Raw genomic sequence first — 26810 nt, 5'->3', positions numbered from 1 at the left:
CGATTTCCAAATTTGTCAGAACAAGAACGATGCATTTGGTTTGTCAGAAGTTATGTTACAACCTTCTCCTGTACTTAAAATGGGTTATATACTTTGTCTACAGTAGTTTTCTGTCAAAGACTGTAGAGGAGTGTATTAAGTGAAGTGCTTTCTGGTCATGGTACTGCTATAACTGCAGAGTGCCATTTATTGTGGAGCAAATGAAACAAGCATCCACTTGAAATTATATTGAAAATCAAGTAAGACTTCTGCTGCTTTTTTTGTCTATTTACAACATGAAGCAAATGTTGTCTGGCACAGTCCACGTGCCCTGCCAGTCTTCTGTTGTGCTAAAAATGGTTGGCCTGTAATTGACAGGAACAATATACTCTGATTAAGACATTGATGCAAATAAAATAATCTGGTAAAGGTGATATTTGACGGCTGCAATAATCAGAATATTGCCTCAGTCTGATTAGAGTGCATGTCCACATAGTTTCAGAGACAGAAATCTCATCAATGGAAAAGGTAACTGTCAAACCCTGTAGATTATTATAATTTGTTTTACGAAAAACAATCTCAACGATTTAAACTTGACTTTAAAGAGCTTAGGACAATATTTCTCTCTTGGTCTATCCTCCATCTCTTTGTGCCTCGTTTTCTAACCATCCTTACCTTCATTTCTCCCCCCACCGCTTCTCCTCCCTTGCTACGTGTTCTGTCACTATGACTTTGTGTCATACTTGATCTGTACTCGGTAATCATGCAGACAACCATGTGTAATTAAAGCTACTTGTGTGGGAGAGGGGTTGGTGCAATACTCAGCCTGGGCCCAGGAAGCCCCAGCTTTATAAGGTAATCAAACAGGAGATCATGAAATGCAGGTCAAAGTGGGGGAGGAGGTGTGGAGAGGAAAAGAAATGAGAGACATCATCCGGCATGGTGTTAAATGAGTGTGTTCAGCTCTGCTCTGTCAAAATGTATCAGTGGACTGGAAAGATGATAAATAGTAGCTTTTGCTACAGTGTGTACAATGTATTTAAAGCTAAAGTGTGTAGTTTCTGGAGGAATTCTAAGTAATGACAACAAAACTGTCGGTGCGTCCACATGTTACAAGCCTTCCATTTTCACGTTGTAAATTCAAGTCTGATATTTTATGCCAAAATTGCAACAGTAACAGTTTTGGCATTTCTCACCTCCTCTGTCTTGTATTTTTCCATTTCCTGCCAATGAGCCTTGATGGAAAAGCATCAACATCTTAGCACTGCTGATACAAACGCAGGTCCATCACTCTCTTCCGCAGAGTTTATAGTTGATTATTTAGTGTTTTTGAAGCATGTTATACCTTACTACATTTATGTTAGCATTGTTAAAAAAGTAGTAGTGACCTATTACTCGCCATTTAATGTTGTGTGACGTGACATTGTTTAATTTTTACATTGCTCTGTATGCTTTCAGCATATATTAGCTTTGTAATTGTTCTTGCACAAATTTCTTTTTGGCACACCGAAAAAAGCTGTTGGTTCCATTGTTGCAGGTCTTTCTAAATTATTATATTATTTTATTCAGATGTTCTTTTGTGCATGTGCATTTGTGTGTGTGTGGTAGCATCTCTTTTTTTTTGGCTTATGTACAGGATTCAGGAGGAGATTGACAGGCTAAGTTGACAGAATGTGCAAGCAGACAACAGAGCCAAGCAAGAGTTGGTAAGCTGCTTTTTGTTTTGCATGAAAAAAGAAAAAAGAATTAGCTACGAGAACAGGGAAAAGGACACACTCACACACTCACACACACACACACACACACACACACACACACACACACACACACACACACACACACACACACACACACACACACACACACACACACACACACACACACACACACACACACACACACACACACACACACACACACACACACACACACCAAAAAACATAGTTGGACGGGGAGAATAAAAAATAGCAAACTGCTTGCCTCACTGCTTTGTTGCTCTTCTAACCAGTCAAGCATGGTGGTTCAGAGGCTTACCAGCTCCAGCAGAGTTTCTCTCTCTCTCTCTCTCTCTCTCTCTCTCTCTCTCTCTCTCTCTCTCTCTCTCCCCCTCTCTCACTCTCTCTCTCTCTCTGTTCCTTCTTATTCAATTTATCAAGGATTGAGAAATGTCAAATACATATGTAACAGGGGGGCGGGTTCAGGTTTTTCTTTTAAAATTGAGAAAAATAGAAAAAGGGCCGACAACGCCACCTAAATAGTCTCTTTACCTCATAACAGGTGGCCCGCATCAGTATTAATGTGTCCTCAGGGAAGGGGAAAGGTCCAGTTATCATCAATTCACAGATCAAAACACTACAAAATAAGAGCATGCAAAAAAACAACGTTCACAGCAATACAACAGACAAATCATGCATATAAGTAAATAATTATGAGCACTGCAAAACACAGTTAAAATATGCAAACACAAAATATATAAAATAACCTTTTCACTTGACCTGCTCACACATACAGTTTTCATTAATTTACATAACATATATTATATCCATGGTGTTGCGTCCTGCAATTTGTGTGTACATGTATTTTTGTGTTGTTCTGTATTTTGGGTTGAGGATTATAAAGGTGAAGTAAGATTTCCCAAAGAGGTTGAGACTGAAACAACCTGCAGCGATAAGATCGAGCTGCCTCTGCTATAATACATATGAGGTGATGCCTGTTATTTTGTCATTTCCCTGGCATAATCCCATTGTGCATGCTCGTGTTATTATAAATGCACAGTGGTAGCTCTCAGAAGGTCATGGATTTGTTTGGATATAATAACCAATGAGATGTAAACAGCTGATGGGAAGAAAAATATTCAGACTATATTTCCTTCTCATGCATTGGAATTGCTTTAAATGTAGCAAAGAAAAATACATTATCAAATACAAGAAATGTGTCCCCACACGCGTCTTTTTTAATCTAACGTTTTCTTTCAAATAAAAATAATGAAATGGAACAGAGTGAAAAGTGACCTGAAGCCGGGTCCTGCAGAAAGAGCACGATCAGTTCTCCCTACAATGAATAATAAAGATCTATGACAGGTAGAAGCGCTGTGTTAGACTGAATACACTGAGTGCAGAGCCCCAGCCACAGGCTGCCATCTACACCATTATTAGACCAAGTATGATGCTGGATAGGAAAGGGGAAAAGAAAGATTGGGTAAGACAGCAAAAGTAAAAAAACAAACATGAAACCTCCGGGAATTCATTTGCAAAACTTTGCAGACTTATTGTGGTAGGTAATCTATGGCAACAGAGTGCAGGATCTGCAAAATGTGTCAAGAGTTCATTATTTAAGTTAATGAATTTCTGACATTCATTGTGTAACACTTCCTCTGACATGGATCTCTTCATCAGGAGCCAGTTGTGCAGCTGTTCGTTGAAAATTAGCCTTTCTTGTCTTTTGTGCAAAATGTCCTCTTTTTGTTCCCCGAATGTTCTATTCTTGCTGAGCTCCGGTAGAGAGAGAGTACCAAAAGGAATGAGTATTAAATTACTAAAAACACTAGATACCCATTTGATTTGACTAACTCAGACTGCCGAAGTGTCATATTGGCTTTGGTTGAACTTCGAAATGCATTTCCCCCTCCGTCACTTCCATAGTTCAAATATTAAGGTCCTATCATGTTTATCAAACAACTTAAATCAAATATTGCTTGAGTTGTTTAGTGAAAGCCATTATATCGAAATATGTACAAATGCAGATATCTCTTCTGGTATTTCAATCTATGCATTTGGAGGTGCTGGACATCCATTCTAATCCTGGGCTTTCTGTGGGCCGCCATTGTGTTTTTATTGGATTAAGGATTGGTTGTTTACTTGATTTTAGAGTAAACTCCCTCTTCCCAAGTGACATCTGCCTCTGCTGTTTCTCTCTTTGCAAAGCAGCCAGACCCTCTTGAATTAAGGGCCTCCTCTAAAAGCCAAGAAAAACCATTAGATGAGGAGCATTTGGATGCCTCAATTTCCTCCGCTCCTTTAGTTATTTTTGGTAACAAACAAACAAACTCTGGTATCCAGCACAGCACAAAACAAACAAGAACACACTGACATTCAATTAAAAAACTTGACCTTGACCAGTCATTTCCTTCCATCCTGCAAACATGTTGAGACTTGTGTGCAGCTCAATTAGCTCAGGTTGCTGTATGGAGTTAGTTAGTGCATAGTTATCAGTCAAAACATTTTTTTCCCAAATCTGCTGTTGTATTCCTCCTTTTATACAGCTACTGAGTTATTTTCTCATTCAATGTCTAGCCTTTTCAGCCAAGTAATTTGATTGGACAGAGAAACACTTTGGGCATACCTTTATTCCCAGCTTGTGTTTGTACCACCGGTACATGTTGTCAACCTGTACAATTGATATCAAATATTACAGTCTTTGATACAGGATAAACTGCCGAGATCAATTTTGAACATCCCTGTTGTGCTTTGTGTTTTGTGCTCCCTGATACATTTGGAGTGCATCTTCAAGTAAAGCTGTTGTTTCAACAAATGGTCCATTTCCCATGAATTTAAAAATGTAATTTAAACTATAAAAAAAAATATATTTAATAAGACTCTAGTACACTGAGTCTTGAGGAATGTCCTCTGCACTGATCATTTTAATCAAACAATATTTCCAATATTTAAATGGATTTTTAGTTTTGACTACATTTACTGCCTGATTAAATTTGAACTATCTAAGTAGTTTAAGGGTCATGTCAATTCAGAGATACTTCACTGCACATTTGCATTGCTTCCAGGTTCAACAATTAAGGCTTATGAATTTGTCTCTGATATCTTGTTATTATGCTAATAAGACTATAAGAGAATATATTTAGAAGAATATATTTTGACACAACAACTGCCGAGAGGTTTGGAATAGAAAGATGAAAAAATATCTATCAGTTGGATAGAACAACTCTCTACTTTCTAACCCTAAGCCTGCAAATTGAGCATTTCATTCCACAAACTGCACATGGAGTTTGCTTAGTTGTCATGGAGATGGTTCAGTCTTTGTCACGTGACCTAAATAATTCAAATTCATTCAGTGTCTGGTCCAGGGCAAACTGTTTCACTGATGTTATGGTCCCCACAGCTGTCGCATGGGATGTCATACCCATATGCAGCTTTCCTCTCTGGGGAGTCCTGCATGTTGCCTGTAGTGTGTAGCAGCAGAGATCTTGTTGATTCCTGACTTTAGGACTCAAGCTGGACATTCTGACAGCCCAGCCGTGTAATGTATACCCACTGGCATGCTTTTGGTGGGGTTGGAGTGGGATTCTCGTTAACAGTTCTATTTACCCAGTGGTGCTGAGTGCACCTTTTTCTCTCTGTCCTCCTCTTCACGAGTAAGAGCTGCTCTGTGTGTGGGGGGTCCTCACCCCTGAGCTTTAATGTTGTAATTTGGTGGTGAGTTACAATTAGGATCAGGTCTAGTGGGTTTTCTCAATCTTTATCCTCCTGCCAGCCTTCATATGAACACTGGTGTCTAATTTCTTTCTTCCTTACCACTTGTGTTATTGATGTTATTGTTGGGTGAAGCTGTTCATACTGGAGCAGTGCAGTTTGGTGACCGTGTTGTCCACATATCAGTTCCTGGTGTCAGGTGGGGTAGGAGCCATTGTGAGAGCAATCTGTTTAATGTGTCCCACACACAAATTAGCTACAATGACCCCACTGTTCCTTTAGTTTGCTTTTAAAAAATACCCAAATGAGCATTTTAGGTTTTTTAGCCATGCTAGTGGCATGAGTGCACTTGGCACACCTCTGACGCACTGGGCAGGACTGCAATCTGTGTGGCACTGCACAGTTCACGAAAAATGGTAACCTTAGTCTTATTTCAATCTTTATCTTAACTTTTGTTCTTAAAGCTACAGTGCGTAGTTTCTGTCTCCCCAATGAGGAATTCTAAATAATGACAACAACACTGTTGGCGCATCCACATGATACAAGCCTTCCGTGATTGATTAAAAAAACATGACAGACTCTTCAAAAGAGGTAATTATCTTCGCTCGATTTTCTTCGTGTAAAAGTTGCCGGATGACACAATTTTCTTAACATAGCCATAATGAGAAATACAGAGTTTTGTTAAGCTGAAAGTCTTAATTAGCTTTGTATCATTTGGCAGTGGTTTGAATGCAACAGACGTTCATTATTATAACAAAGTTACGCACTAAACTTGTTTTTGAAAAAAAACCTCAAAAGCAGAATCAGTTTGTTAGCACCACCTCTTGGCCAACATGAATTTATGTTTTAGGTAATGTAACTACAGTCACTTCACAAGCCATTTAAAGATGGGCCAAATGGGCCTTGCAACAAATTCTTCTAAAGCATTGTATACTGCCATTTGCCCAGATTCCCCTGCTGCTCATTTTGTCTGGGATTGCAGTTGGTAGAAACAATCATGCATCATTTTTTGAGAGGGATGTTTTTTTCTGAAGATGAAATTTGAGTAGGAGGGGATAGGTCATAGGTGGAAGCCTGTGTAGCATCCCATCTGCAAGTTGCTGCATGTGCTTAAGGTTTAATGAGAACTGAACACCCATCTCCACCACCATACAGCGAATTAAAATAAGAGAGAAAATCAGTCCCAGTGAAATATTAAATATTAACTTGACTGTGACTTACAACATCTATCATTTGATAGACATTGTAATTAAGATAATGAAGTTTAAATGCATTAGTATTTCTATTTAAAACATTGCTGCTGTGGAACAGATTTTTTTTAATGACAGTCTAATCTAATGTGTTGAAGATTTCTGCTTCATCATCATTTAAGTCCCTTTGTAAACTTGGGCAACTTGTGCTGTGTCAGCATTTAAAAAACAACCTAATTACCACTTAATTAAGCTAGATGTTTTTTTATGGTGTGGTGAGGCGATATTTTACCCGATTTACTCCTGAACAGGTACTAATCTAACATTTCCAAGTCAAACCACTTCAAATCTCAATCATCATTTTGTGAAAAAGTTAGTGTATAGTGTCAAAAATGTTTAGGAAGTGGGAAGTTTTTAAGCTTGACATATTGGATCCTTTTAGTATCAAGGCTACTTGTGACTGCATTATTGCAGATTCTTTTGGAATAAACATCTGTTTAAATTTCAAGTGACAAAACCCTCTAGCGAAGGAAGAAATTACGAGTGCAAAAGAGGAATTAGGTGACGTTCTAGAGTCACTCAGTCTGCGGGTGCATCCGAAATCTCATACTCTGCACCACATACTCAATATGGATACTATCATTCAATGTACTTTTGTGTGAATAAACAGTACTGTGTATCTTTTCGGACACACTAAGCTGGAATTTTCAACATCACTTCCTGAGAGCCTCCTTGCCTTTGAAGACGTAGCCATGGTAACCCCTGCCGTCCTCCGCTCTAGCAGCATCACCAGATAATGCTTAAATTATGGAAAGAGGAAATAATTAGACCAACAGTCATTCAAATATGTAGAAATATAAATTAGATGGTTATTGACGTTACAGAGCTCCTCGGTTTCTGTCCGTTTGTCTGTTACTGTCTGTTGTCATTACTACCGCATTGCATTGTGGGATATTTATGCCGGCGTAGTGTCCAGTATTGCATACTGTAATATTTTAATGGAAACTGTATGCAATTTGTGTACTATTAGTTTCATACTACTAAGGTTTCGGACCTAAAAAATCTCACATACTGTTTTAGCCTACTAAATAGCATGTTTTCAAATGCAACCTGCGTATGGAAGGATGGCTCAAGAAAACATCAGACCTTAACATGGGAGACTGCTGTTTGTTTTTCTTGTCGATCTGACAGTCTGCCTTAGTGTTTATTATTGTAACCAGGGCAATGGAGGTCTTTTAACCCTAACTATAGATCACAAAACAGATTTATTTTTCAACGGTGATTTGTAATGATTTTGGAATGCACAGACAAATTATATTGTCCTGCTATATATTATATATGTTGTTCTAGAGGGTATGGGCAAACTCCTATTACATTAAGATTTTAGTAAAGCTATCTCATTGTTTAGCTGTTACAGCGTCTTATATTATCATCTATCAAAAGCTTTTAAACTTGGGCCCTGTCCATGAAGATCATATGGATAATTATATTTCATTCGCTGAATAGCTGTAACAAAGGTAATAAAACTATAGTGAGAAAGACATTTGTGAATTAGATGAACAGCAGCCCTAATATATCGTCTGAGCTGCTGATTGTTTCTCTTATTTTGTCTGTAACCTTTAGAGAAGATGTGACATTAATGCCTTCAGATATGGTTTATGACAAATATGGGCTTTCCCATTCATCTGTAGCTTAAACACTGCCCTCTTATCTCTACTTGGTTCCCTCTCATAGTCCCAGCCCTCTCTCTCTCTCTCTCTCCACCTTAGTCTCCCCCTCTCTTTCTTTCATATTCCTCCTCCCTCCTGCCTGTCAGCTACCTGAGAGTCAAAAAGTACAATCTGAGTTTGCCGAAATGGGCAGAGAAAGAGAGAGATGGTGTAGAATAATAGTGGTTTCCATTTTAACAGGCAAAACACACAGGCGATCATTACCTCCTCACCAAAGTCTGCTGACCTGAGGGGACAAGGGACAGTTCATCGTTGGAAACTCCTTCTATGACACTGAGTAATTCCACCTTTCACCAAACATCTGGGTCCCATGTGCCTGCAGGATAATGACCGCTATGGAGAAATTTAAACCAGTGTTTCTGACTGACCTCTGTTCCGTTGTTGCCTGAAAAGGTGCTGCTGATATGGTAGTCAGTTAATACAATTCCCCTTGGGAGGATAGTGTAGACTACAGTTAGCCGTTACTTTAGCAACAAGTAATGTTAGCTTAAAGCTAAAGTTATCTGTCCAAAACTCATTAAATCACCTCGGTACTGCATTCACTGTCATCAAACTGGTCTTATAACTTTTATGACATCTTAATGACAAGTCCAAACTGTTTCCCTTTACTTGAGGTCAAGGAAAAATGTTCATGATACAATTATAACGGTCTCATGACAGCCAATGCAAAAACCAACCACTTGATAACAGTTTAATGTAATGTTAACACATAAAGCTAAATAGTTTATTAACATTTTGATAATTAGGCCTGTCATGACATATTTATGACAAGTCATGACAACTGTCAAGTTGTCATTACAAAGACATTGACAGGTTATATTGTCTTGCTTAATGTCAGGTTGTGATAACACAGATTGTTGTTTTTGTTATCATAACACAAACATCTCGAACAATGCTGACTTTGCATTAAAAATGTCACAATTTACCGAATGACTCTTAATGACAACAGCCATGAACATTCAAAAAGACACCTTGTAGGGTTTGATTCAGGCCACCTGGGGAATATATTTCTATTTAGGTTTAAATGTGCAGCTCAATGAGGCTTGTCTTTGCACACTTGGGTCCAAATGCATTATCAACCAGCATGGTGAAAAACAAAACTATTATTGCTCAGTTTCGATCTGTACCATCAGAGCGCTGAAAATGGATTAGATGGAGATCTATAGCGAGCAGAGAGCATTTACTGTACCTGAGCAATGGAGCTCATATTGCGTATTGTATTTAGGGAGGATAATGGGGATGATGAACTGTTAATGTGGAGAGACAGATTTACAGTGGTAATCATTTAAACCGAAAGCAGCCAGAATCCTGACACATTAAACGATTCCTTCACTGTGATGCACCCAAAACAATTTTTCGCTTGAGTGACCGTACTTGCTTGTTCTGCAATCTGATTAAGCTGACTCTAGGTCAGGGAAGAGACGAGAGGGGGTCTCTGTCTTATTGCAGTACTCCCTCTCGCTCTCTTTTTAAACCATCCGTTCACTCTCAGCTTAATAACAGTCATCTGTAAGGATAATTGTAAGATTGATCTTGAGATGCATGGGGGTAATGGCATCCATTTGTTCGATTAGTGTTTGTTCTATAAAATGGCCCCTTGAAGATACAGGAAAGTTGCCACTGCCATCAGCAGTTTCAAAAAACAGCATAGATAATAACACTTTTCAAATCTCTTTATATTGAATAAGAAAATGCTGTATGTATGCATTTATGGATTGAGCATTGCATACATATTCACACAGGCACTCACAAACAAAAAAACAGATGCACACCTACTGACACACACACACACACACACACACACACACACACACACACACACACACACACACACACACACACACACACACACCAAGGTCCAACACATGATGCCAGGATGTGACCTGACATTGACTCAGGAGAAAGTGATGCAGACTTTAGTGCTCATAGATGTGATTTAAATCTTAAATTAGTCTCCGAACTGGTGATCTATCAGCCTTTTTCACAAAATAAGAAAAACAGATGTAAATAACAAAATAATGGCTAAACAGACTATTGCAATGTGAGAAAAACACCAGGAATGTTTACTTTCAAGGTAATAACTGTATTTTGCCTTGTAATATGAACATAGAACCTAGAAATCTAGACGCACCCTATCCATCCATCCATCCATCTTCGTCAGCTTTGCCTTCTGGCTCAGCTCTCTTTTCGTCACAACAGTGCGATAAATTTAATGTAATACCGCACCCGCTGCGCCGATTCTCCAACCAATCTCCCGTTCCATTGTCCCCTCACTCGCGAACAAGACCCCAAGGTACTTGAACTCCTTCACTTGAGACGCACCCTAGCGGCAGCAAATGTAATTTGCAGCCAGGGTCATCTAGCAACTGTCCGTTGGCTTGCAAGCTGGAAAAACCAAACTCTAGTCAGGCCAATTACATCATGTATAGAGTCGGTGGGCAGGCTTAACATAATAACGGCAGAGTTGTGACGGTTCCACGTGAATTCCCTGCTACTTGAAAACAAAGAAGATGGCTGCTGCTGCAGCAGTCTTTCAAATCGGCTTTGGCCGCGACTCTGGAAGACTTGGAGTTAAGCTTTTCTTTGAGAAAAGAACAAAGAATGGCACTGAAGTCATTCTTAAAAAAGATAGATGTGTTCGAAGTTTTGCCGACCGGATACGGGAAAAGTTTAATCTATCAACTAGCGTTGCTCTGGTTGGTTGTAGCGCTATCCTATTGCGTGCAGAGGGAATTTGAAAGACAACCGCCCCTCGGATTGAGCCCTGCCAATGGTGAGTTCAGGCTAAACCTACAGTACAGTACAGACCAAATATTGAGGTAGGCTACTCAGGTTATCAGAAAATATTGCTAGAATTAATAACTGACCTTTTTTTCACTTACAGAGCACAAACATGTAATGTGTACTGCGTCCACAACTACTGACAGCCTAGAAACTACGGTAAGTCAACACATCCCCCAGACTCTCAAAGCCAGTGTTACGTTAACTAAATAAAACGTTACATGATCAACAATAAACCTGTAACCGCTTAGCAGCGTTAATAAATAACGTGGTGGCAGACAACGGGATGTAAATGATTACGTAACGTTAAATCCCACCAAAAAGTTTGACAAACAAACAAACAAATGCTCATTCATCTTTTCATAACATCTAGCGAACGGCAGTCAGAGTCCTTCCTACGTCGTAGCTTAAGCAAGAAGCAAGCTAACGTTAGATGGCCAATGCTGAGCTAAACCTGTTTGCTAACTTATCAGGGTGCGTTTTCAGGTGCCTGATAAAATGAGATGTGGTTGAGTCAGAATCCTTTATCTTGATACAACATATTTAGCATTCAGCGATTCTTTGGGCCTCGTCGTCTGGAGTTTTTGAAGCCAAAGCTTCTGATGAATGGCACTGCCGGTGTGGTCGACATGTTTGTTTGTTTGTTCTCTCTCACGTGTAGCCGCGCGCAGCAGGTGGATACGTTATCCGTTACGTGTTACGTAGGTAGGTTAGGGGTTACGCAGGGAGGGAAATAACATTCAGTTCATCAGATGTTTCCTAAAAATAAAGATTGTTCACGAGTCCTGCGTCTTGAAGTCTTTTGAGGACGAGTCGCAAATCAAGTCTGAAGTCACTTTGTGTGCAACTCGAGTCCCCATCTCTGGTCTTTACTGTGTCTAATGCATGGTAACCCTTCCTATTACTAATAGGAATGTATTCAACTTTAATTACCCACTACTAGTGTGACTGTGGTAATTAAAGTTAAATACAAAATAAGGATACGTATTTACCACATAATTGAAGCCATTATACTAGACAGGAAAATACTTAGCGCATGGTGATTTAGTTAAAACTAAAACTAATTGTATGACTCATCATTTGAAGTCCTTAAACTGTAGGATTATGGGGGGGTAATTGTATACTTTTAAGGATTTACTTCAATTGAAATCATTAATTTTTAAATAATTTTTAAATGTTTAAATTTGTAATATATGAAATAGCTATGTGTGAAAACCAAATGTTTTTGTTTTACCTGAGATCTATACTGTACTATAGTGTACCGTACTGTACTGTACTCAGTATAGTTATATACTATACTGAGACTTCTGTAGACTAGACTTGCAAAGAGACTGACTCAAACCTCACTGAGTCATGAAATATAAATCATGGAAGTTTTAGTGCTCAACGGTGAACATCCAGTACAGAAACAGACATGTATACAAAGCAAAGAAGCACTCTAAAAGCAAGGTGTTATGTCAGTAATCATAGATATATTTTTGATAAAGGTAAAGGTTTTCAGTATGACAGCAACAGACATCAAATGTCATGGTTATTGTAAACACTGATGGACTCGGCTCCAATCCAATGACAGGCAGTCCTACAACTACTGTATCTAACAACTCCCACACACACCTCACTCTCTTTCTTCCCCTTACACACACAAACACACAATGCTCCACACAGGCTCCAACTACCTTCTATTCTGGTCATCATAATTATTTGATGACACAGCTTCTGGTTTCGCAACCATTTGTACACGGGATCTAGCTTTGAATAATTTAGCACAGGGAGCTAAAAAGGTGGTCCTTTTAAAACAGCAGGTACATTCAAACTTAGGAGGCAGGACACACGGAGAGAGCTTCATCTCATCTAGTCATCCACCCACTCCTTACACGCAGCTCTTCAGTCAGGCTCTTCAATCAAGCTGTATATCAATCCATTCTTTCATACATACATATATACATACATCTTTTATCTCACCAGGCACCACAGTGTCTAGCTGATGTCAACTCACCTCAGGTAGGAGTTTTCTTGGATGGTGTGACAGTCTCTCTGCGCCCCCTTCTTAATCAGCCACCATGGAGGAATTCCAGAGAAAACTGAATCAACACTATGAAGGCACCAAGCCCAGAAAGGTGAGTTATTTACAGAACCACTTTCTTACGAATTCATGGCTTTTTGAAGTAAGTAAAAAGTGTTGAGCAAAAGACGTATTGAGGGCATTGCCAAGCATTCTTTTTAAATGATTTTTATGCAGTTGCTTTAATACCAGTGGCATGCTTTAGCACATAACTATCTGAAGCTGGTGTGCTTGAAGATAGTTCAGGTTCTAATTGCATCTGATGTCAAACTGAATGAAGCAGGATGTTAGCTTGTATGTATGAGATGCTGCAAATGTTTGTATGCAGCCCTCTTGTCTTATCAAACAGCATTTTTTTCTACCCATGAATCTTCTTTTCTCTGCTAACAAGCTATGCAAATCACCTTCAACTCCAAACCACAGGTGAGGTTCAAGCTGGCGTCGTCCTACAGCGGTCGGGTGTTAAAGCATGTGTATGAGGACGGTCAGGAGCTGGACAGTCCAGAGGAGAAATACCCTCACAGCTTTGTTCACCGCAAGATCCCTCCCAGCCACCTGGAGGTGGAGCAGCTCTGTGGGTTTGAGGATGCTCATGGGGACCAACCGGGTGGGTTTTTATGATTGCGTAACACACTTTATATGCACTGAGGTATGTTTGTGTGGGCTGTAAGCTAGTAATCAAGGAGGCCAACAACATTTTCACATTACATTTGTATATGTATCTCCAGCCTATATGTTATAGTGGTTTTCTTGAAATTGTTTTGGCATGTTTTTGCTTTCATAGTAATATAATGGCTGTGCATGATTGAGCATTTGTTGTACAGTGTGTTTGTACTTGTGTGTGCACAGTAGAACTGCCAGTGTGTGCATCTCAAACACTAAGAGTTGCAGCAATGTTTGTGATGATGATGATGATGATGATGATGGGGAACATATCAAAGCTACACAATTACAGGCCCAATAGCCCATATGTGCCCAGATCATACTGTGATCAGTGTGGCATGTTTTCTACCGTATATATTTTTTCCAGTCATTTTTTTTCTGATGGAGAAGTAGAACATGTTGAGCTGAAACCACCACGTTTTTCTCAACCAGTTGTACAAACATATTGTCTCTGCTGTGATGATGCAGTTCACAATCTATTGCTAAAATAAAATATGGCTTATTTCTAAGCGCAAATGGTATTACAGTCCACTATTTGGCAGTTAATATGCAAGAAATTATATTTGGAATAGGATGAAATGCTGAAATACTGAGTAATTGTTTGTATGATTATGATATTATACATTTCTTGTGTATGCTTATGATAGTATACATTTCTACTGTAGTGAATGCATTATCAGAATTAGTGCGCAGTTAGTAGAATAGTCTGACATTTTGGGGAAATGCGCAAATGTGCTTTGTTGCAGGGAGTTAGATGAGAATTGATACCACACACTCATATCTGTATGGCAAAAATGAAGCAACAGCAAGCAGCCGCTTCACTTAGCTTAGCACAAAGACTGGAAACGGGGGGGAAACAGCTAGCCTGGCTTTGTCCAAACAGCTAGCCTGGCTTTGTCCAAAGGTAACAAAATCAGCCTACTAGCTCACTAATTAACATATCTAATGTGTTTAATCTCTACAGAAACTAAAGTGTAAAAATTACATTTAACCCTCTGACGAGGTTATGTGTCAAACAATTTCTTCTTCAGTAACTTCCTGTAGTCTGCGTTGCTTTATGACTATTATTGCCACTGTTCATCACACCCCCAACCGGTGCCGTCAGACACCGCCTACCAAGAGTCTGGGTCTGTCCGAGGTTTCTCCCTAAAAGGGAGTTTTTCCTTGCCACTGTCACAATAGCTACTGCTAATGCTTGCTCTTGAGGCAATCACTGTAATAGTTGGGGCTTTGTAAATTTACAGAGTGTGGTCTACACCTACTCTATCTGTAAAGTGTCTCGAGATAACTCTTGTTGTGATTTGATACTATAAATAAATTGAAATTGAATTGGTTGCCCGGCTACTGGTCACGGAAATTTAAGTCTGCTCGTTTAAGTAAGTGTTACCATAGAATGTTAAGATGGAGGATTTTGGAAAAGCTAACCTGGGTGGTCACAGTTAGTCAGGTACTAGTCTCGCAATGCCAGACCCAGTGCTGCGGAGTAAGGTCTGGCTCCTCCACACACACATTGAAAGATAGGAGGAAAAAAAACGAGTTGTTTGCATTAAAACAATCACAATCGTCTTGGCCGGTGCTAAACTCTGGACTCAGCGATGGAGGCTCTGTATAATGGTCTCGGAAAGGAACTTTTGGTGAAACATTTGTACCCCGCAAAAAGAAAAGGCCACATATAATATAAAATGAAGTTAACTGTTTACACAATACAGTAACATGAGCTATTTAAATTAGCTGATTCCCTGAAAGAACCAAGCAGGCCTGCCTTGTTGCACGATCCAAATTTTCTTCAAAACTTGCCATTTTCAGCATTTAGCTTGCTATCTCGAAGCTGGTTGTTGTTCCTAAATGAACTGAGTTTTGCAAGGCGAGGCACATCCAGCAGAACATCCGGTGATTATCTGGTAAATGAACTGTTGTTGATCCAGACTAGTCAGGTAGACTGGTACCTTATGATTGGTCATTGTAGGCTGTTGTCTCAGAGTTAACCAAGACTTCCAAATGTGTAATAGAGGAGACACACCAGCCCGATAATCGGCCGTCGGACCGTCTGGCAAGGTCGGTGACTCGAGTCTGTTCGGTGTGTTCCGTGCCGTCGGCTGTCCGAGGAGCTGTCGGCCTTCATTTGGGCCGACCCGACATGTTCAGTCTGGAGACAGGGCAGTCGGGACTCACCCGGAAATGGGGAGCGGATGAGCCACTCAAAATCTGATGAAAATCTTTTAAACTGACTTTTTAAACTTTTGTTGATCTGAAATGAAGACAAATTCAGAAACTGCACGGCCTATTTTTCGCTTAAAATGTTTTCAGAAACACGTTTCGGTGAACTATTTTAGTACAATATGAGATCATATTCTGAACAGGCCGCCATGACAGTCTGGCTGTGAATTTCCGGAGAAAAAAGAACCACGTGACGCGTTCGTCCAATCAGCTGCCGGTTTTCATTTTCTGGGAAACAATCAGACTGTTAATGGAAACAATACAGAGCAGCGCCGCCTGCTGCTATGGAGGCGTATTACGTTTCGCGCACGGGCAGAGCGTACGCTCAAGTTGGCGTCCACTTTTTGGACCTCGGGGCCCCGACTGATCAGTCCGACTGCCTTTTCTGCCGAAGGTCAGCGAAGGTTGGTGTGTCAGGGCCTTAAGACATATGCATATGTTTGTGGATGAAACATAGACATGAACATCAAATCTCTTGTAGAAGTTCTCACTCTATCCTGACAACATGTTTTGTTCTGTACCCAGGTGTCTATCCTCCAACAGGGCTCATTGCCCAGAGAATAAACGTGTACAGAGGAATGGGAAGCTACAAGCCTGCTGCAGGCCAGACTGAGGAAGCAGAGGGAGATGCCAAAGTAAGCCATGCTGCTCGCTGGTATTGATTTTATAAGTTTTGATCTTCAACAAGATCAGCTAAGATTAGATTTCCCACTAGCAGTGTTGAAAATGTTTAGATTTTGCTGGATGTTAATTCAAATATCCAACATGGCAACAGTTTGTTATCTTAAAAAAACAACAGTTTGGTAATAGAGATTGTTAAGTAGCACCAGAAACATTGTCATCGCAACATATGTACTTATTTATGGATGTGATATGTAGAATTATTTTCTGCAAACAACACCTACAGTACAGACAAAGTTGCATAACACCTTAAAATTATGATTAAGTGTTTGAATGAATAAGTTAGTAATTTTGGAACATGATCACTATGCAGCATCTCTTTGGATATGCTTACATAAAGGGAATTATATAAAGAAAGTATCACAGCTCCTTGGACATTTTGTTATCTATTTTTTAAACCCCACAGAGCACAGAGAAGTCTACATATGCTGAAAAGCAAACTGACACACCAAAATAAACACATACACAATTACCAGCCAACACAGTCATTTAATAATGAATTCATACATCTTTAGAACAGAACAAGCAATCAAGACTTAAAATAGAAAATGAGAAGAATCCTTGGGTAATTAAAGCACCAACTGCATGCTGTTCTGTAAAAATTGTACAACAATTAAAGTGGAACAAATACTATACAAAACAGCTACAACATTGCTCATCTGAAAGAGAAAAAGCCACAGTTACAGAGCTGCTTTGCGGTGGCTTCATTAGTGCAGCAGGCTGAGAGGGAGGTCAGCTACATCGCCTGCTGGCTTTAGTGTCAGTTTCATTCTTTTATCCTCCAAACAAAGGCACGCTTGGCCCTGGTGACCAAGGCCAGTATTTACCACATTTATCAGTTTAAAACAGCAATTTGGATTTAGTTTATTCTTTTTAGAGCATTATTGAAAGGATGGCACAGTGGTCCTGGAGGAGCTACTGTAACCACGATGAAAGGACAGGTTTTAGGGATAGTCGCACATTCGTTGCCACGATACAAAAATGCAACCTACTGTCTCAGATCATTTGGAAAAGTTCCAAAACACTATGGCCAAAAAATGAGTTGGTAAAGTCATAAATGCCAGGGATTAGGAAATTAATCACTAAGTCATTGGCAATCAACAATGCAGTCCTGCCAATATGTAGTTAAAAGCTGATACATTTTTCCCATAAACATGATTTTTTCTGATTCACTTTCCCCATAGACAATGTTAATTGACTTAATGTTGGAGCACTTCTACAGCATGGATCGGCATGAAACTCTTCCAGTTAAATCCAGTTAGTGTAAGAGGTAAACAAACTGTGATAAAAAAAGATCTGGTTCGTAGAAAGTTAAAGGTACAAGCCTTTGTACATAAAAACTGTGAGACTGTAGAAGTTAAAGGACAATTCCGGCGCAAAACGACACTAGGGGTTATTAACAGATGTGTACCCACTCTGTCGCTCTCTGGGACATGTTTTCATGCTAATCGAATGTGTAAGTAGCTTGAAAGACGCTAGCGCGGACTGCTGATTAGCTTACAACGCTAGTATTCGGGGCACAGGGAAAGTAAAAACAAATCGCTATTTATACCACTAAAAAGGCTCAAAATATCACCACACTTCAACGGTAGCATAATGAGAGTCCCTAAATGTTAACCGAAGCATTGAGAACTTTGTAAGTGTACAGACAGTTTATTGAAAAGATAGATTATAAAGACACTCGTGTTCATGTTTACATGCCGCCGTCGTCTTGGAAACCAGTCATGACTTACAGCTGGCGATGCAAACTAAAATCAAAAGCAATTTGCTTAATATATCTGAAATAATCGCACTCTGCATAACTTTTAACATAATTTTTACTTTCCCTGTGCCCCGAATACTAGAGTTGTAAGCTAATCAGCGGTCCGCGCTAGCGTCTTTCAAGCTGAAAACACATTCGATTAGCATGAAAACATGTTCCAGAGAGCGACAGAGTGGGTACACATCTGTTAATAACCCCTAGGTTCGTTTTGCGCCGGAATTGTCCTTTAACTACAACTCTAATGGAAGGTGCATTTTGGCAAGAAACATCCAATAAAACAATTCTTTTACGTTTTGGCTCAATTTTGGAATTATTTAGCAACTACTTTGCCGGTTTTGCGTTCTGAAATGTGCTTAGTTTCGCACCTTTGACTGGCTTCTTCTCCATCGCAACAGCAGCTTGGGCTCATTGATGATCTATTGCAGTATTTTGAGCTGTCCATCATGCCAAAATGACAGATATAATTTACATAAACCTATAGGGTCATTACATTATCCAGTAGACTCCTGTTTCTATATCAAGTAACATTGAGGATGCTGTAGAAACATTTTAAATGGTAATACAGAATAAGGAAAGCCAGAACACAGCTACAAAGTATGTTGTGTTTTACACAAGGGGCGTGACTCTTCAGCTGCATTCAACTAGAGAACCTCTTCTCACCCACACATAAAGCCCACAGCTAAATGTGGGCACGCTCTCTCAGTTGCAGGAATGGAATCTGGGCATTGTGGGAAATATCTAACACAAATCTAGGCTAATTAAAATGCTTAATTTTAGGATGCACCAGCTGTTGTTAATATTAACTGACGTAGGATTATCTGACACGTGCTGTTTTCTTCAGTCTTCAGTGTTGGACTTTGGTAAGATAATCATCTACACCAGCAATCTGCGCATCATCAGAGCACCACCGAGGAAGCCTGAAGCGTTGCGGCACCACACAGTGCCCCCTGTGGACTTGGATGGATACCCAAAAGCCAGGGAGAGGGGGAGCAGGAGGAGAGCTAAAGCTCTTTGTACACAGGATGGGGAAGAGAAGGAGGAGAAACATATTAGCGACACAGAGACCAAGGTAATGATCCTTGACCAAATTATTCTCTCTAGTATGGTGCATTTTTAACACCTTGCTCCTGTTTCTTGGTATTCTCTGTCTCAGTCTCTGTCACCATATCCTCCCCTTTCTCCCCACTCTCTCTATCTCTGCATATGTCTACAGCTATCCTTTCTTCACTTTATCTGTGCTTTTAAGAGCATAACTGCAGGATTGTCTGTGCAGCCATATTGTTGCAATTTGAAGAGACTGTTCTCCCCCGAAAAACGCCAACAACAATCGTTTATTCAAGCAGCAATTTGACTCATATTTATGTTCATAGTGGTGGCGCCCTCTATTGCCGTAGTAATTATGACAGGAAAAAAAAACGGAACTATGTCACGAAGTGAAGTAACGTAACAGATGTACTGATTTTAACCAAGCTGTAACCTCCGGTGCTAAAAAGTGCCAAAAACGGCAGTTCATTGAGTGGCCACTTGAGGCTGGCTCCAAAAGGCCCAACTTTACCGCAGAATTAAACTTGTTTAGAGCCTGGTACAAAAAAATGGTTTTGGTCTCTATAGCTGAGTTCACCTTTCATAACTCCTGATTTAAATTATATTCAGGCTTAAAGTTCCACTTTGAGTAACAGGTGGCTGCCGTCACAGGAGGTGAGCATAGACTGTAGGTTTCATTGGGCCTGCCTCAGTTCCATTCCCGCTCCACCTCCCTGCCCTTTTGGATTAGCCGTTAGCCGACGTCAGGCACTGCCAAACCACGATCTTTTTCTAAACTTAACTACGTAGTTTTGTTGCAAAAAAACATTGAAATGTTAATGATGTGTTTAAGACCGCAACTGTTACATTCTCTGGTTTAGTTATGGGGACGCAAAATGCTCCTGTGGGTGGTATTTCCTGCCACCACTAAGAGCACTACTTTATAAAACGCTTCTATGGGTCGTATTAGAGGGTAGGAATAAACAACCTATATCGTTTTATGGTTTGGGGGACTTGTTGAATTTGAAACTGTTCACAGATGGGTGTTTATTCTCGTCCTACAATCTCCTCTGTTTCCTTGTAACTGCCACCTCATTTCCCTGCTTCTCTTTTCTTTTGCTGTTGCCCCCTCCCATTGCAACAACTGCCACCCCATTGTCCTAGTGTTATCTGTCAACTGTGAACACATACTGATGAGTCCACAGTTTTACTCTGCCCTTGCAGCATTTGCTTGCCACTTGCCAGCCCGCAAGGATACCCAGCTCGCTATTATCCCCTCCCGTTCACCTCCTTGGCTGATTACTGTTCTCTTCCCCTCACTCCCTCCATTCTTTTCTCACCTTTCTCGTTATTTTCTCATTTTCTCTGCCTCTAGCTGAAAAAAAGTTAATTCTCAGCTTTTTTCCCATTATTTGGCAATCTCACTCCTCTTTGTTACTTTCTTTACTTTATCATCTTTGCCTTTGTTGCCTAAACTCCAAAGTAGTTAGTGTTTCACTGTTTTTGTTTCTTTATTTCTACAGACTTAGGTTCATATAGTAGGAGCAATTTTGCAACTGTTTACCCAGTCTGGACTTAGATTTCATAACAGCTGAGCTTCACAGTGAAATGTGTGACTATATCATTAAACCCTACTTGCAGCGTAAACTCTACACTAAGGCAAACCAGTATTCATTAAAACAAAAAGCTTGTGTGCAGTGAAATGTTGTGAGGGTTGAACACTTTCACCTGCTGTTTGTGGTGCATTTCAGTCAATGGTGGTCCAATGGTTATTGATTATCTGATTCTGTCTTAAAGGCGCTGTACTGATATTTAGAGCATTTAGTTTGTGGCCCTTCAATTCTTAAATACACTTTTCTAGTGGTTTACGACATCCATTAGTGTGTAAAGATTTACATCTTCTGTTTGTATCCACCCCATTGATATTGTGTCATCAATAATCTACAGGCAGCTGCTTGTTGTTAAAAATGTAGTTGTAATGACCAGCTGGTTGTATAAATGACCGGGTGGCTGTACATTATCCCGCAACACAGCTATTTATCAAAGGCGTTTAATTATAAATATTAAAATGCTCATATTATGCTTTTTGGCTTTTTCCCTTTCCTTTATTGTGTTATATATTTTTTTGTGTACGTTATAGGTTTACAAAGTGAAAAAGCCCAAAGTCCACCCCAAAGGGACTTACCATCTCCAACAAAAAACATTGTTCACAAACTGCTCCAAACAGCTCTATTGTAGTCCAGCCTTTAATTCCGTGATGAACGTGCATCACTTTGTAACACATGTTATAATGCTCGCCTAGCTGCTAGCGTGACACGCCCTCATACTCTGCTTGTGACTGGCTAGTAGTCTTTACCTAGGTATTGCGCATGTGCGACTCCCAACAAAGATTGAACAGAAGTGAGATGCCTCACTCTGTAGCTAAAACAGAGAGCTCAACACACAGGGTGAAAAGAGGAGCTGCAGGTGTTTTTTGAAAATTAAACCATGTAAACCTACTCTGGTATAACCTCTAAATACAATTATGAACCTGAAAATGACCATAATATGAGAACTTTAATGGAAAAATCCTCTGTCGTTGTTTAGTGTTTTCGTTATTTATGAACTGGCTAAAGGTGTTGCAAGTTAATCAGCTTTGAAACAGTTGCAGTGTAATCATTTGTATTTTATGTTAATGTAAAATTGTGGTTTATTATAGATTATTGATGCATTTGACTCTACATTTAAATATACATACAGCAATTGTTAAGATATGGCTACTTCTACTTTTCAGTTCAATCTCTATCAATATGTTGTTGTCTTGTCTTTCTCACCCATTCCTTGTCTTGTCTTTCTCACCCATTCCAACCTCTCCCTCCCTTTCTTACCCTGTGCCTAACCTTACAGTTCCTCTTTTTCACCTCCTCTTCTCCCCTCTCTAATGTGTTTATTCTGTCTCCAGGAGGCCGACAGCTGCCAGCATTGTGGCGGTACGGGCTGCGCTCCCTGCTCTCTGTGTCATGGTAGCAAGCTGTCCATGCTGGCGAACCGCTTCAATGAGTCCATCAGTGATCTGCGTTGCCAAGCCTGCTACCCCCATGGTCTGGAGAAGTGCCAGTCCTGTTCCAGCAAATAGCACTGTTTGGCTGACACCCATGTCTGAGAGAGAGAGAGAGAGAGAGAGCGAGAGAGCGAGAGAGAGAGAGAGAGAGGCTGTGAGGCTGTGAGTGTAGTCTCCATGTGCTATGGGTTTTAGCACAATTGTCTCAGCGGCAATATTGCTCTAATCCAAAGTGTTCTTGGTGGGGTGTTTTGAAGCACTACTAGGAAACATAAGCCATCATTGGAAAGGGGAATTCTGAATTGTGCAGCTGGCACAAAATCATAAAATACAATTACTGTGTGCAGTGAACATGACTTGCGATAACACAAACACATAATCACCTCATTGTTGTCACATTATTTTGCATCTGCACCCTTCTTCCTGATAAAACCGGGTTCCACAACAGAGTTATCAGTTTAATTAAAATGATGCAAACATGTTTACTTTGTATTTCATATACTGGAAAGGCTGCCCTGTTCCTATCTCCCCTCTCTATTCACCAGAGAGAATAAAACCTTTTATATCCCAACATGATGTACTGTATGAGGGTAACTGATGCCTTCTTCTTCTTTCAAAAATGGGGAAAAAGCGACTGGGAGATAAATGTTTGAGATGGAAGGAGAGAATATGAACTGAGGTGAGAGTGAATAAGTCATAGGAGACAGTTGCATGGTAACAACATTAATCTAATTTGATCAATGATTAAAGTGCACAACCAAACAATGCTGAAATGCACTCCTAAGTTGAGATAGAGATAAGAAAAGGAGAACAGTTAAAGGAACACACCGACTTATTGGGACTTTAGCTTATTCACCGTATCCCCCAGAGTTAGATAAGTCCATACATACCCTTCTCATCTCCGTGCGTGTCGTAACTCTGTCTGACGCCCCCACCGCTAGCCTGGTTAGCACAGATCCTGGAGGTAACCGGCTCCATCTAGCCTACAGCTCCCAATTTGTGACAAAATTTGTGAAGAATTAAGGGTGCATGCAATCCTACTATCTCCAACTTCTCCAAATACTGCTCTTTGTGAGCACCTACCAGATGCCCTACCTCAACCGATAACGGCACTACTGTTCAATAGAAGAAGCCATAAAGCCATAAATACAGTTTATGTAGTGTTATGTATTTCAAACTGATTAAAACTATGAGACTTTCCGCTCGTCTACTACACTGTTTAGCTTGTTATTGTCGGTGATATTGCCGTCCATCATGGCGTCGACATGTGGTCGTGGTCACGTGTTCGCCAAAGGTCTATAGGGTTAGAAGATGGCTGTGTCTCATGTGACCTTGTTATTTGTACACGCTGTGACTATACAAATCACAACATGTAAATAGGAAAATTTTGGCGTTATTTTGTCACTTTTTGGGAGCAGTAGGCTAGATGGAGCCGGTTACCTCCAGGATCTGGGCTAAACTAGGCTAGCGGTGGGTGCGCCAGACAGAGTTACGACACACACGGAGATGAGAAGGGTATGGACTTATCTAACTCTGGGGGATATGATAAACAAGCTAAAGTCCCAATAAGTCGGCGTGTTCCTTTAAATAAATGACAATAGTAGGCCCGCTCAGGAGGTTAAATGGTGGCAATTACAATGTTGTTGTTTTTAAATTAGTCTCATTCTCAGGTTATTGCCATACAAATTAGTTTCAAAGCTTTACCCACACAGTATATGAATGAAATAAAACTCCTAATTTTTATTGTGTCCAACTGCTGTTTGAAAGTTGTGCTATATTTATTTTGTATTGGATTAATAACACAACAGGATTATCATATCAACAACACCCCTGACTGATATTATTTAATTATTAAAATGTAGCAAATGTAGTCTGTAAAGATAGCGAAGGTCATAGATGGTCACCATATGTTTTCTTGCAGTGTGCATGAGACAAGGATTCATTCTCTTGCTATCACATCAAAAGTGTTTGATAAGTACGGCTGTAATCCGGCAAAAATCTAAATGCTCCCTGTAGTCGAAGCACCATCATAATTCAAATGGCAACGTCTATGACTGTAATGTGTGAAAGTCATTTCTTAAATGTTTGATGTTTTCACGCTGGGTTAGGAATGTTTGTTTGTGTGTTCCAAGCTTAAAAAAACAAAATGAAACATAACAATAAAAACAAATGCAACACACATAATTCCTAGTCATTACATTTTTGTCATTTTAACTGCAATCAACCACAATGTTTTGTGCCATTCCGGGATGATTTAACTGGAAAGGAAACACAAAATAGTAATATCGCCTCAATAGCAAATGGTTTCAGCTCTGAGTGATCACCTTCATGCAATTATGCATTTTGTCTGTGGAGGCGACAGCATCTTCCAGGATTACATTAACCCATTACAAGCTAACATAAATTCTCCCTGTAAGGTTTAAACATTAGATAGTAATGTTAAACACATAATTTTTGCATTTGTCTTCCGTTTGTAGATGGATGAGTTACCAGTTTTCATTTTTTCAAAACAATACAGATAACAAAGCCCTTCTAATATGACTACCTGCTCCATAATCAGATATGAACTGCACTGAGCCACAGGATGTTTTTCAGTGGCTGCTGAAATTGCATTTCTTTCAACACTATCCTTATGCTGCAAGGCAGAGATGATCAATCAAAATCAGTACTAGCAGTTGAAAGCACTGAACAAATCCTCTAAGGTGTCAGGGACCCAAAGTCACGCCAGAACAAGCACCCCCAGACCATTACAGCCCACTATCCCTGCCCCTATACCTATCTTTCTGCTGGCATTTCCATTATTTTGTCTTATTATGTTAGATAGCCTCACACTCTGTTAAAGAGCAGACTGTATGTCTTATCAGCAGCCTGGCCAAATGCCCCATCAGTAATCAAATGCTTGCTATTTCTGGGATAAGAGGAGAAACCTCTCTCTCTGTGACTAGTCTGCTAAAAAATCTGCCACCCGTACTGTCAAAACTGAGCTTTGTCATTTCAGCTCCCATTCTCACTTAGTATTCCACAAGGGAGCCAGAGCAAGGCGAAACTGGGTCACAGAACTGTTCTTGGCCTCCTCTGTCCCATGGGATCTACAGTGATAAGAGAGCAGGTAAAAGCACACAAGTGTTTACTCTGGCTTCATAGTGCTTCAGAAAGGGGAATTCAGACAGAATTGCTGGAGCATGAAGACCACACACTTTGTAGTTCCTATTCCGAAACTTTATTTAGGCCAGGAGCAGAGATTTAGTCTGATATCAGCTTTATTAGAATCAACAAGGCAATGTTTCAACACATCAGGCAAATGACAACATGACAAAGTGTATGTGGGCACATAATTGGTTACATCATGCTAATGTCATGGTCAACTAACTAAACCATTTCAATAAGAAAACAAATGTTGCAGAAAGAGAAATCCCCAAAAAATTGATATGAGAAAATAAGAAAATACTTAAATATATATTACAAAAACATTTTTAAAAAGAGGTACAGTATATAGCATAACGTTGACAACAGTGTACAATATTAACTGTTAAAGGTAGGAAAAATATCCCCCCAAAAATGTAACTCCCTAATTTAGAAAATGACCAGCCACATCATACATTTACACAAAATCTCAACAGATAAATGCATCTAAGTAAGAGTATGATTTATGACAAAATCCTCATTGCAGACCGTTATAAATCTGGAAGGTTTCACATTGAAGAGGCCATTTATTTTTATAATCCACACCTCTTTTTAAAGGGCTTGACCTCAGTGCAGTGTCCTATGTTTTCTATAAAACACCTGGAAAATGTGCTTGGTAAAACACATCAATACATTTAACTTGACTGAATAGATTGCAGTGTTTTGTTGTATGTCAATTAGTAACACAGAGCTCTTAACCTATCTATTCAGTTCTTCAAAGCAATACAGCAAATATATTGTAGGCTTTTCCAGACATTCACTGGACGTACTACAATGGGTGGACACATGCCCATGCCACAATATCTGCTATTCCTGTGATATATTGTGGAACATTACATCAAATTGTTGTTTATTTGAGATCTCCATTATCAAATAATGGCCTGTTTAATCACAGCAGCTAGCAAACAAAGGCTTATGAATATAGAAGGAAAGATTTTCCCTTGGTGGCAGCATCATCATTTATGATGCTTTAGAGATATATATATATATATATATATATATATATATATATATATATATATATATATATATATATATATATATATATATATATGTGTGAGCTCTTATAGCCC

At 39.7% G+C, this 26810-nt stretch overlaps 1 protein-coding gene across 1 annotated transcript; it reads left to right on the top strand.

The window, feature by feature from the left end:
* Nucleotides 1-12952: 12952 nt before the first annotated feature.
* On the top strand, nucleotides 12953-23390 carry grxcr2 (glutaredoxin and cysteine rich domain containing 2). The gene is made up of 5 exons (XM_078265908.1): nucleotides 12953-13223; nucleotides 13592-13775; nucleotides 16574-16683; nucleotides 19333-19560; nucleotides 22456-23390. The coding sequence occupies exons 1-5, from the start codon at nucleotides 13167-13169 to the stop codon at nucleotides 22627-22629; spliced, it is 753 nt and encodes a 250-aa protein (XP_078122034.1). The 5' UTR covers nucleotides 12953-13166; the 3' UTR covers nucleotides 22630-23390.
* The last annotated feature ends 3420 nt before the right edge of the window (nucleotides 23391-26810 follow it).

This window comes from Sander vitreus, chromosome 13 (assembly GCF_031162955.1).
Source record: "Sander vitreus isolate 19-12246 chromosome 13, sanVit1, whole genome shotgun sequence".
Classification (NCBI taxonomy): domain Eukaryota; kingdom Metazoa; phylum Chordata; class Actinopteri; order Perciformes; family Percidae; genus Sander; species Sander vitreus.
This window is presented reverse-complemented; position numbering and strand designations above follow the sequence as displayed.